The 12225-nt window shown below is 61.1% G+C and overlaps 1 protein-coding gene across 7 annotated transcripts in view; it reads left to right on the top strand.

The window, feature by feature from the left end:
- Window positions 1–12225, top strand: part of BPTF (bromodomain PHD finger transcription factor) — a 99999-nt gene that overhangs the window by 72905 nt on the left and 14869 nt on the right. For all 7 annotated transcript variants that reach the window (XM_073660327.1, XM_073660329.1, XM_073660332.1 and 4 more), the window contains one exon: window positions 772–1121. In XM_073660327.1, the coding sequence (XP_073516428.1) occupies window positions 772–1121 (350 nt within the window). The remainder of the gene's footprint in view (window positions 1–771; window positions 1122–12225) is intronic.

The raw sequence follows: 12225 nt of genomic DNA, 5'->3' as shown, positions 1-12225 counted from the left end.
CTAGGGAGGAGAGGAGCGGGACAGCCGGGGAGGGGAGGGAGGAGGAGCGGGACAGCCGGGGAGGGGAGGGAGGAGGAGCGGGACAGCCGGGGAGAGGAGGGAGGAGGAGCGGGACCACCGGAGAAAGGAGGAGAGGAGCGGGATCGCCAGGGAAAAGGAGGGGGAGCGGGACAGCCGGGGAGGGGAGGAGAGGAGCGGGACCACCGGGGAAAGGAGGAGAGGAGCGGGACAGCCGGGGAGAGGAGGGAGAAGGAGCGGGACAGCCGGGGAGAGGAGGGAGGAGGAGCGGGAGAGGAGGGAGGAGGAGCGGGACAGCCGGGGAGAGGAGGGAGGAGGAGCGGAACAGCCGGGGAGAGGAGGGAGGAGGAGCGGGACAGCCGGGGAGAGGAGGGAGGAGGAGCGGGACAGCCGGGGAGAGGAGGGAGGAGGAGCGGGACAGCCGGGGAGAGGAGGGAGGAGGAGCGGGACAGCCGGGGAGAGGAGGGAGGAGGAGCGGGACAGCCGGGGAGAGGAGGGAGGAGGAGCGGGACAGCCGGGGAGAGGAGGGAGGAGGAGCGGGACAGCCGGGGAGGGGAGGGAGGAGGAGCGGGACAGCCGGGGAGGGGAGGGAGGAGGAGCGGGACAGCCGGGGAGAGGAGGGAGGAGGAGCGGGACAGCCGGGGAAAGGAGGAGAGGAGCGGGATCGCCAGGAAAGGGAGGGAGGAAGAGCGGGACCGCCGGGAAGGGGAAGGAGGATCTGGAACCTGTACTGTAACCTGTATCCTCTGATAGGAGGAGCTGAAGAAGGACCTGCACAAGATCAAGAAGGAAAAGGAGCGCGCCCAGGCCGCTGCCGCTGCTGCTGCCGCCGCGCCCCCTCCACCGCCTCCGCCATCACCCCCCCTGCCCTCACCGCCACCACCCCCTCCTGTGCACCGACCGTCGCCCACTTCCCCTACGACAACCTCCCACAAACGCAAGAGGGAGGAGGAGAAGGAGCATCATCATCTTCATCATCCTCATCATCATCATCATCATCCCTCCAAGCCGAAAAAGAAGAAGATAATCTCCGCTACCTCAAAGGACAATAAAAAGGACAACAAACTCTACTGCATCTGCAAGACGCCCTACGACGAGTCCAAGTGAGTGACCCCATGTTATACACACACACACACACATATGTATGGGCTCCGTGATGACCCAGGGGCCTGGTCAGTGGTGATAGGGGGCAGCACCATAGGATGGGCTCCATGTGCCCTGCATTAAAAAGACGCCAGCCCACCCCCCAATCTCATCCTCCGGGCTTGGCCCCCTCCTTGCCTCCGGGCTTGTGCACCCCCATACTCCTGGCTCGGCCCCCTCCTTCCCGGCGGGGCTCTGGCCCCTTCCCTCCCGGCGGGGCTCTGGCCCCTTCCCTCCCGGCGGGGCTCGGCCCCTTCCCTCCCGGCGGGGCTCGGCCCCTTCCATCCCTCTGGGCTCGGCCCCCTCCTTTCCGGCGGGGCTCGGCCCCTTCCATCCCTCTGGGCTCGGCCCCTTCCATCCCTCTGGGCTCAGCCCCTTCCCTCCCCGGCGGGGCTCAGCCCCTTCCCTCCCCGGCGGGGCTCAGCCCCTTCCCTCCCCGGCGGGGCTCAGCCCCTTCCCTCCCCGGCGGGGCTCTGGCCCCTTCCCTCCCCGGCGGGGCTCTGGCCCCTTCCCTCCCGGCGGGGCTCTGGCCCCTTCCCTCCCGGCGGGGCTCGGCCCCCTCCTTTCCGGCGGGGCTCGGCCCCTTCCATCCCTCTGGGCTCGGCCCCTTCCATCCCTCTGGGCTCTGGCCCCTTCCCTCCCCGGCGGGGCTCTGGCCCCTTCCCTCCCCGGCGGGGCTCTGGCCCCTTCCCTCCCCGGCGGGGCTCTGGCCCCTTCCCTCCCGGCGGGGCTCGGCCCCTTCCATCCCTCTGGGCTCGGCCCCTTCCATCCCTCTGGGCTCGGCCCCTTCCATCCCTCTGGGCTCGGCCCCTTCCATCCCTCTGGGCTCGGCCCCTTCCCTCCCCGGCGGGGCTCTGGCCCCTTCCCTCCCCGGCGGGGCTCTGGCCCCTTCCCTCCCCGGCGGGGCTCTGGCCCCTTCCCTCCCCGGCGGGGCTCTGGCCCCTTCCCTCCCGACGGGGCTCGGCCCCCTCCTTTCCGGCGGGGCTCGGCCCCTTCCATCCCTCTGGGCTCGGCCCCTTCCATCCCTCTGGGCTCGGCCCCTTCCATCCCTCTGGGCTCGGCCCCTTCCCTCCCCGGCGGGGCTCTGGCCCCTTCCCTCCCCGGCGGGGCTCTGGCCCCTTCCCTCCCCGGCGGGGCTCGGTCCCTCTCCTCATGTCTCTCGACCCCTTCCCACCCATCCTCCGGGCTCGCAGACCCCCACCCTCAGGCAGCACACACAGTGTCTGTGTTTTTGTCTTGTCCTGTGGGCCCAGCTTCCTTTGTGGATCGCCACCAGGCCCGATACTCGGCGCTCACAGGAGCTGCGCTGTGCAGGTGGAGTGCAGTTTGTTGCATGGTCATTGTCAGGGAGGACTGACCCCTCGGGGGCTCTCCATTTACAGGCTTGTGTTTGTCAGTAAGCGACCCCCGGCCTCTGTGTCAGTGTGTGTATGCAGGGTCTCCTCCCCTTGCAGTGCAGGGGCCAGCAGGTAAGTGGGGATGTTTTGTGTTAACGCTCATCCTCCGTGTCCCGCTCATTTCCTGTGGTGGTCCGGTCATTGTGTCGTGCACGGTGTCCCCCCGGGATGTCGTGTTGTTGTGAGGGTTCAGGTGGAAGAAGTCTTGTCCCAGGGTCCCGTCCAGTCCGGGGGTCTCGTCCGGCCCGTCACTGTGTGTTGTGCATGTGATTGTATTCTGATCGCCCGGTTCTATGCAGGGGGGTCCGGGACGCACTCCGGGGGGTCTTATCTTGTGCAGACCGAGGTGGAGGCTCCAGCAGAGGGCAGCAGTGGTACGCCCCCGGACCACTCACCGTGCACAGGTTGCATACAGGACAGTACTGTGCCCCAGCATTCTCTGCATACATCTGCCTCCCTCTCGGCTATAGGGGGGCTTCCCTGTTGGGGGCCACCTGTCAACCAGCTTGCTAAAAGTCTCCAGTAACAAGCAGCAGAATGGTGAGTACAGCTGTGAAGCTCTGTAGTGCAGTCCGGGATCACAGGAAGTCAGGGGGTAGATAACCTAAAATATTGTTAACTAAAGAAAGAGGGGGAAGATGAGCTGAGGTTTCGGGGTGGGTGGGGCGGATGAGCTGAGGTTTCGGGGCGGGTGGGGCGGATGAGCTGAGGTTTCGGGGCGGGTGGGGCGGATGAGCTGAGGTTTCGGGGCGGGTGGGGAGGATGAGCTGAGGTTTCGGGGCGGGTGGGGAAGATGAGCTGAGGTTTCGGGGCGGATGAGCTGAGGTTTCGGGGCGGATGAGCTGAGGTTTCGGGGTGGGGTGGATGAGCTGAGGTTTCGGGATGGATGAGCTGAGGTTTCGGGGTGGGTGGGGCGGATGAGCTGAGGTTTCGGGGTGGGGTGGATGAGCTGAGGTTTCGGGATGGATGAGCTGAGGTTTCGGGGTGGGTGGGGCGGATGAGCTGAGGTTTCGGGGAGGATGAGCTGAGGTTTCGGGGTGGGTGGGGAGTATGAGCTGAGGTTTCGGGGCGGGTGGGGTGGATGAGCTGAGGTTTCGGGGTGGGTGGGGCGGATGAGCTGAGGCTTCGGGGTGGGTGGGGCGGATGAGCTGAGGCTTCGGGGCGGGTGGGGAAGATGAGCTGAGGTTTCGGGGTGGGTGGGGTGGATGAGCTGAGGTTTCGGGATGGATGAGCTGAGGTTTCGGGGTGGGTGGGGCGGATGAGCTGAGGTTTCGGGGAGGATGAGCTGAGGTTTCGGGGTGGGTGGGGCGGATGAGCTGAGGTTTCGGGGTGGGTGGGGAGGATGAGCTGAGGTTTCGGGGTGGGTGGGGCGGATGAGCTGAGGCTTCGGGGTGCCTGGGGCGGATGAGCTGAGGTTTCGGGGTGCCTGGGGCGGATGAGCTGAGGTTTCGGGGTGGGTGGGCCGGATGAGCTGAGGTTTCGGGGTGGGTGGGCCGGATGAGCTGAGGTTTCGGAGCGGGTGGGGCGGATGAGCTGAGGTTTCGGGGCGGGTGGGGAGGATGAGCTGAGGTTTCGGGGCGGGTGGGGCGGATGAGTTGAGGTTTCGGGGCGGGTGGGGCGGATGAGCTGAGGTTTCGGGGTGCCTGGGGCGGATGAGCTGAGGTTTCGGGGTGCCTGGGGCGGATGAGCTGAGGTTTCGGGGCGGGTGTGGCGGATGAGCTGTGGTTTCGGGGCGGGTGGGGCGGATGAGCTGAGGTTTCGGGGCGGGTGGGGCGGATGAGCTGAGGTTTCGGGGCGGGTGGGGAGGATGAGCTGAGGTTTCGGGGCGGGTAGGGAGGATGAGCTGAGGTTTCGGGGCGGGTGGGGCGGATGAGCTGAGGTTTCGGGGTGGGGTGGATGAGCTGAGGTTTCGGGATGGATGAGCTGAGGTTTCGGGGTGGGTGGGGCGGATGAGCTGAGGTTTCGGGGTGGGTGGGGAGTATGAGCTGAGGTTTCGGGGCGGGTGGGGTGGATGAGCTGAGGTTTCGGGGTGGGTGGGGCGGATGAGCTGAGGCTTCGGGGTGGGTGGGGCGGATGAGCTGAGGCTTCGGGGCGGGTGGGGAAGATGAGCTGAGGTTTCGGGGTGGGTGGGGTGGATGAGCTGAGGTTTCGGGATGGATGAGCTGAGGTTTCGGGGTGGGTGGGGCGGATGAGCTGAGGTTTCGGGGAGGATGAGCTGAGGTTTCGGGGTGGGTGGGGCGGATGAGCTGAGGTTTCGGGGTGGGTGGGGAGGATGAGCTGAGGTTTCGGGGTGGGTGGGGCGGATGAGCTGAGGCTTCGGGGTGCCTGGGGCGGATGAGCTGAGGTTTCGGGGTGCCTGGGGCGGATGAGCTGAGGTTTCGGGGTGGGTGGGCCGGATGAGCTGAGGTTTCGGGGTGGGTGGGCCGGATGAGCTGAGGTTTCGGAGCGGGTGGGGCGGATGAGCTGAGGTTTCGGGGCGGGTGGGGAGGATGAGCTGAGGTTTCGGGGCGGGTGGGGCGGATGAGTTGAGGTTTCGGGGCGGGTGGGGCGGATGAGCTGAGGTTTCGGGGTGCCTGGGGCGGATGAGCTGAGGTTTCGGGGTGCCTGGGGCGGATGAGCTGAGGTTTCGGGGCGGGTGTGGCGGATGAGCTGTGGTTTCGGGGCGGGTGGGGCGGATGAGCTGAGGTTTCGGGGCGGGTGGGGCGGATGAGCTGAGGTTTCGGGGCGGGTGGGGAGGATGAGCTGAGGTTTCGGGGCGGGTAGGGAGGATGAGCTGAGGTTTCGGGGCGGGTGGGGCGGATGAGCTGAGGTTTCGGGATGGATGAGCTGAGGTTTCGGGGTGGGTGGGGCGGATGAGCTGAGGTTTCAGGGAGGATGAGCTGAGGTTTCGGGGTGGGTGGGGCGGATGAGCTGAGGTTTCGGGTGGGTGGGGAGGATGAGCTGAGGTTTCGGGGTGGGTGGGGCGGATGAGCTGAGGCTTCGGGGCGGGTGGGGAAGATGAGCTGAGGTTTCGGGGTGGGTGGGATGGATGAGCTGAGGTTTCGGGGTGGGTGGGGCGGATGAGCTGAGGCTTCGGGGCGGGTGGGGAAGATGAGCTGAGGTTTCGGGGTGGGTGGGATGGATGAGCTGAGGTTTCGGGGTGGGTGGGATGGATGAGCTGAGGTTTCGGGGTGGGTGGGGCGGATGAGCTGAGGTTTCGGGGAGGATGAGCTGAGGTTTCGGGGTGGGTGGGGCGGATGAGCTGAGGTTTCGGGGTGGGTGGGGAGGATGAGCTGAGGTTTCGGGGTGGGTGGGGCGGATGAGCTGAGGCTTCGGGGTGCCTGGGGCGGATGAGCTGAGGCTTCGGGGTGCCTGGGGCGGATGAGCTGAGGTTTCGGGGCGGGTGGGGCGGATGAGCTGAGGTTTCGGGGCGGGTGGGGCGGATGAGCTGAGGTTTCGGGGCGGGTGGGGCGGATGAGCTGAGGTGTCGGGGCGGATGAGCTGAGGTTTCGGGGTGGGGCGGATGAGCTGAGGTTTCGGGGTGCCTGGGGCGGATGAGCTGAGGTTTCGGGGTGCCTGGGGCGGATGAGCTGAGGTTTCGGGGTGCCTGGGGCGGATGAGCTGAGGTTTCGGGGTGCCTGGGGCGGATGAGCTGAGGTTTCGGGGTGCCTGGGGGCGGATGAGCTGAGGTTTCGGGGTGCCTGGGGGCGGATGAGCTGAGGTTTCGGGGTGGGTGGGGGCGGATGAGCTGAGGTTTCGGGGTGGGTGGGGCGTGGATGAGCTGAGGTTTCAAAGGTTGGGGGTGGATGAGCTGGGGGTGGATGAGCTGAGATTTCGGGTGTGGGGGTCTGTGAGCTGGGAGGGTGGGAGTGGATGAGCTGAGATTTCGGGAGCTGGGGGGGAAGGTGAGCTAAGATTTTGGGGGTGGATGAGCTGAAATTTCGGGGGCTGGGGTGGATGAGCTGAGATTTCGGGGGTTGGGGGATGGATGAGCTGAGATTTCGGGGGTTGGGGGATGGATGAGCTGAGATTTCGGGGGTTGGGGGATGGATGAGCTGAGATTTTGGGGGATGGTGAGTGGATGAGCTGAGATGTCAGGTGTTTGGGGGATGGATGAGCTGAGATGTCGGGTTTGGGGGATGGATGAGCTGAGATTTCGGGGGTTGGGGATGGATAAGCTGAGATTTCGGGGTATGGGGAGTTAATGAGCTGAGATGTTTGGGGGATGGATGAGCTGAGATTTCGGGGGTTGAGGGTGGTTGAGCTGAGATTTTGGGGGTCGGGGGTTGGATGAGCTGAGATTTCGGGGGTTGGATGAGCTGAGATTTTGGGGGTTGGGGGTGGATGAGCTGAGATTTCAGGGGCTGGGGGTAGATGAGCTGAGATTTCGGGAGCTGGGGGGGGTGGATGAGCTGAGATTTCGGGGGCTGGGGTGGATGAGCTGAGATTTCGGGGGCTCTGGGTCGATGAGCTGAGATTTTGGGGGTTGGATGAACTAAGACTTTGGGTGTTGGGGGGTGGATGAGCTGAGATTTTGGGGGCTGGGGTGGATGAGCGGAGATTTCGGGGGCTGGGGGTGGATGAGCTGAGATTTCGGGGGCTGGGGGTGGATGAGTTGAGATTTCGGGGGCTGGGGGTGGATGAGCTGAGATTTTGGGGGCTGGGGGTGGATGAGCTGAGATTTTAGAGGGTGCGGGTGGATGACATGAGATTTTGGGGGTTGGGGGGTGGATGATCTGAGATTTTGGGGGTTGGGAGATGGATGATCTGAGATTTGGGGGGTTGGGGGATGGATGAGCTGAGATTTGGGGGGTTGGGGGATGGATGAGCTGAGATTTGGGGGGTTGGGGGATGGATGAGCTGAGATTTGGGGGGTTGGGGATGGATGAGCTGAGATTTCGGGGGTTGGATGATCTGAGATTTCGGGGGTTGGGGGATGGATGAGCTGAGATTTCGGTGGGGAGGGGATGGATGAGGTGAGATTTTAGGGGTGGATGAGCTGAGATTTCGGGGAATGGTGAGTAGATGAGCTGAGATGTCAGGGGTTTTGGGGGTGGATGAGCTGAGATTTCAGGGGTTTGGGGGTGGATGAGCTGAGATTTTGGGGGTGGGGGTGGATGAGCTGAGATTTTGGGGGTGGGGGTGGATGAGCTGAGATTTTGGGGGTTGGGGGATGGATGAGCTGAGATTTCGGTGGGGAGGGGATGGATGAGGTGAGATTTTGGGGGTTGCGGGGTGGATGAGCTGAAATTTCGGGGGTTGGGGGATGGATGAGCTGAGATTTCTGGGGTTGGATGAACTGAGATTTTGGGTGTTGGGGGATGGATGAGCTGAGATTTTGGGGGTGGGGGTGGATGAGCTGAGATTTTGGGGGTGGGGGTGGATGAGCTGAGATTTTGGGGGTGGGGTGGATGAGCTGAGATTTTGGGGGTTGGAGGATGGATGAGCTGAGATTTCGGTGGGGAGGGGATGGATGAGCTGAAATTTCGGGGGTTGCGGGGTGGATGAGCTGAAATTTCGGGGGTTGGGGGATGGATGAGCTGAGATTTCGGGGGTTGGGGGATGGATGAGCTGAGATTTCTTTGGTTGGATGAACTGAGATTTTGGGGGTTGGGGGATGGATGAGCTGAGATTTCGGTGGGGAGGGGATGGATGAGCTGAGATTTCGGGGGTTGGGGGATGGATGAACTGAGATTTCTGGGGTTGGATGAACTGAGATTTTGGGTGTTGGGGGATGGATGAGCTGAGATTTTGGGGGTGGATGAGCTGAGATTTTGGGGGTGGCGGTGGATGAGCTGAGATTTTGGGGGTGGGGGTGGATGAGCTGAGATTTCGGTGGGGAGGGGATGGATGAGGTGAGATTTTGGGGGTTGCGGGGTGGATGAGCTGAAATTTCGGGGGTTGGGGGATGGATGAGCTGAGATTTCTGGGGTTGGATGAACTGAGATTTTTAGTGTTGGGGGATGGATGAGCTGAGATTTCGGGGGTGGGGGTGGATGAGCTGAGATTTCGGGAGCTGGGGGGGTGGATGAGCTGAGATGTCAGGGGTTTGGGGGATGGATGAGCTGAGATTTCGGGGGTTGGGGGATGGATAAGCTGAGATTTCGGGGGATGGTGAGTGGATGAGCTGAGATGTCAGGGGTTTGGGGGATGGATGAGCTGAGATTTCGGGGGTTGGGGGATGGATAAGCTGAGATTTCGGGGGATGGTGAGTGGATGAGCTGAGATGTCAGGGGTTTGGGGGATGGATGAGCTGAGATTTCGGGGGTTGGGGGATGGATAAGCTGAGATTTCGGGGGATGGTGAGTGGATGAGCTGAGATGTTTGGGGGATGGATGAGCTAAGATTTTGGGGGTTGAGGGTTGGATGAGCTGAGATTTTGGGGGTTGGGGGTGGATGAGCTAAGATTTCGGGGGTTGGATGAGCTGAGATTTTTTGGAGTTCGGGGGTGGTTAAGCTGAGATTTCGGGGATTGGGGGATGGATAAGCTGAGATTTCGGGGGTTGGGGGTGGATGAGCTGAGATTTTGGGGGTGGGGGTGGATGAGCTGAGATTTTAGAGGGTGCGCGTGGATGACATGAGATGTTGGGGGGTGGATGATCTGAGATTTTGGGGGTTGGGAGATGGATGAGCTGAGATTTTGGGGGTTGGGGGATGGATGAGCTGAGATTTCTGGGGTTGGATGAACTGAGATTTTGGGTGTTGGGGGATGGATGAGCTGAGATTTCGGGGGTGGGGGTGGATAAGCTGAGATTTCGGGGGTTGGGGGGGTGGATGAGCTGAGATTTCGGGGTTTGGGGGATGGATGAGCTGAGATTTCGGGGGTTTGGGGGATGGATGAGCTGAGATTTCGGGGGTTGGGGGGATGGATGAGCTGAGATTTCGGGGGTTGGGGGATGGATGAGCTGAGATTTTGGGGGTTGGGGGATGGATGAGCTGAGATTTCGGGGGTTGGGGGATGGATGAGCTGAGATTTCGGGGGTTGGGGGATGGATGAGCTGAGATTTTGGGTTTGGAGGGTGGATGAGCTTAGATTTCGGGGGTTGGGGGGTGGATAAACTGAGATTTCAGGGATTGGGCGATGGATGAGCTGAGATTTCGGGGGTTGGGAGTGGATGAGCTGAGATTTTGGGGGTGGATGAGCTGAGATTTCAGGGGTTGGGGGATGGATGAGCTGAGATTTCAGGGGTGGGGTTGGATGAGCTGAGATTTTGGGGGATGGATGAACTGAGATTTTAAGGGGTGCGGGTGGATGAGATGAGATTTTGGGGGTTGATGGATGAGTTGAGATTTCTGGGGCTCGGGGTGGATGATCTGAGATTTCAGGGGTTGGGCGATGGATGAGCTGAGATTTCGGGGGTTTGGGGGATGGATGAGCTGATATTTCCGGGGCTGGGGGTGGATGAGCTGAGATTTCGGGGGTTTGGGGGGTGGATGAGCTGAGATGTTAGGGAATGGATGAGGTGAGATTTCAAAATTGGCGGTGGATGAGCTGAGATTTTGGGGGTTGGGGGATGGATGAGCTGAAATTTCGGGGGTTGGGGGTGGATGAGCTGAGATTTTGGGGGTTGGGGGGTGGTTGAGCTGAGATTTCGGGGATTGGGGGATGGATGAGCTGAGATTTTGGGGGTTGGGGGATGGATGAGTTGAGATTTCTGGGTTTGGGGGATGGATGAGTTGAGATTTCGGGGGTTGGGGGATGGATGAGTTGAGATTTCGGGGTTGGGGGATGGATGAGCTTAGATTTCTGGGGTTGGGGGTGCATGAGCTGAGATTTCGGGGTTGGAGGGTGGATGAGCTTAGATTTCAGGGATTGGGGGTTGGATGAGCTGAGATTTCGGGGGTTGGATGGGCTGAGATTTCAGGGGTTGGGGGATGGATGAGCTGAGATTTTGGGGGTGGATGAGCTGATATTTCAGGGGTGGGGTTGGATGAGCTGAGATTTCGGGGGTTGGGGGGTGGATGAGCTGAGATTTTGGGGGATGGATGACTTGAGATTTTAGGGGGTGCGGGTGGATGAGTTGAAATTTCAGTGGGGGTGGATGATTTGAGATTTTGGGGGTTGATGGATGAGTTGAGATTTCTGGGGCTCGGGGTGGATGATCTGAGATTTCAGGGGTTGGGGGATGGATGAGCTGAGATTTTGGGTGTTGGGGGATGGATGAGCTGAGATTTCAGGGGTTGGGGGATGGATGAGCTGAGATTTTGGGTGTTGGGGATGGACGAGCTGAGATTTTGGGAGTTGGGGGGTGGATGAGCTGAGATTTCAGGGGTTGGGGGATGGATGAGCTGAGATTTTGGGTGTTGGGGGATGGATGAGCTGAGATTTTGGCAGTTGGGGGGTGAATGAGCTGAGATTTCGGGGGTTGGGGCGTTGATGAGCTGAGATTTCCGGGGTTGGGAGTGGTTGAGCTGCGATTTCGGGGGTTGGTGCGTGGATGAGCTGAAATTTCAAAATTGGGGGTGGATGAGCTGAGATTTTAGGGGTGGATGAGCTAAGATTTCTGAGGTTGGGGGATGGATGAGCTGAGATTTGTGGGGTTGGGGGATGGATGACCTGAGATTTCTGGGGTTGGGGGATGGTTGAGCTGAGATTTTTGGGGTGGATGAGCTGAGATTTCTGGGGTTGGGGGATGGATGAGCTGAGATTATGGGGGTTGGGGGATGGATGAGCCGAGATTTCGGGGGTTGGGGGTGGATGAGCTGAGATGTTGGGGGATGGATGAACTGAGATTTCAAGGGTGGGGGGGTGGATGATTTGAGATTTCGGGGGTTGGGGGTGGATGAGCTGAGATTTCAGGGGTTGGAGGATGGATGAGCTGAGATTTCAGGGGTTGGAGGATGGATGAGCTGAGATTTCCGGGGTTGGGAGTGGATGAGCTGAGATTTCGGGGGTTGGGGGGTCGATGAGCTGAGATTTCGGGGGTTGGGGATGGATGAGCTGAGATTTCCGGGGCTGGGGGTGGTTGAGCTGAGATTTCGGGGATTGAATGAGCTGAGATTTTGGGTGTTGGGGGATGGATGAGCTGAGATTTTGGGAGTTGAGGGGTGGTTGAGCCGAGATTTTGGGGGTTGGGGTTGGATGAGCTGAGATGTTGGGGGATGGATGAACTGAGATTTCAAGGGTGGGGGGGTGGATGATTTGAGATTTTGGGTGTCGGGGGATTGGATGAGCTGAGATTTCAGGGTTTGGGAGGTGGATGAGCTGAGATTTCGGGGGTTGGGGGGTGGAAGAGCTGAGATTTCGGGGGTTGGGGGGTGGAAGAGCTGAGATTTCGGGGGTTGGGAGGTGGATGAAGTGAGATTTCGGGTATTGGGGGATGGATGAGCTGAGATGTTGGGGGATGGATGAGCTGAGATTTCGGGGGTTGGGGGTGGATGAGCTGAGATTTCGGGGGTTGAATTAACTGAGATTTTGGGTGTTGGGGGATGGATGAGTTGAGATTTCCGGGGCTCGGTGTGGATGATCTGAGATTTCAGGGGTTATGGGGTGGATGAGCTGAGATTTCGTGGGTTGGGGAGTGGATGAGCTGAGATTTCGGGGGTTGGGGGTGGATGAGCTGAGATTTTGGGGGTGGGGGACAGGGTAGATTAGCTGGGGTTTGGGGGGGGGGTGAGCTGAGATTTCGGGGGTTGGGGGTGGATGACCTGAGATTTCGGGGGTTGGTGGGTGAATGAGCTGAGATTT

This window comes from Phyllobates terribilis, unplaced genomic scaffold (assembly GCF_046119375.1).
Source record: "Phyllobates terribilis strain yellow unplaced genomic scaffold, ASM4611937v1 Scaffold_25__1_contigs__length_18738178, whole genome shotgun sequence".
Classification (NCBI taxonomy): Eukaryota; Metazoa; Chordata; class Amphibia; order Anura; family Dendrobatidae; genus Phyllobates; species Phyllobates terribilis.
The sequence above is the reverse complement of the archived record's forward strand: the minus strand, read 5'-3'. Positions and strand labels throughout refer to the sequence as shown.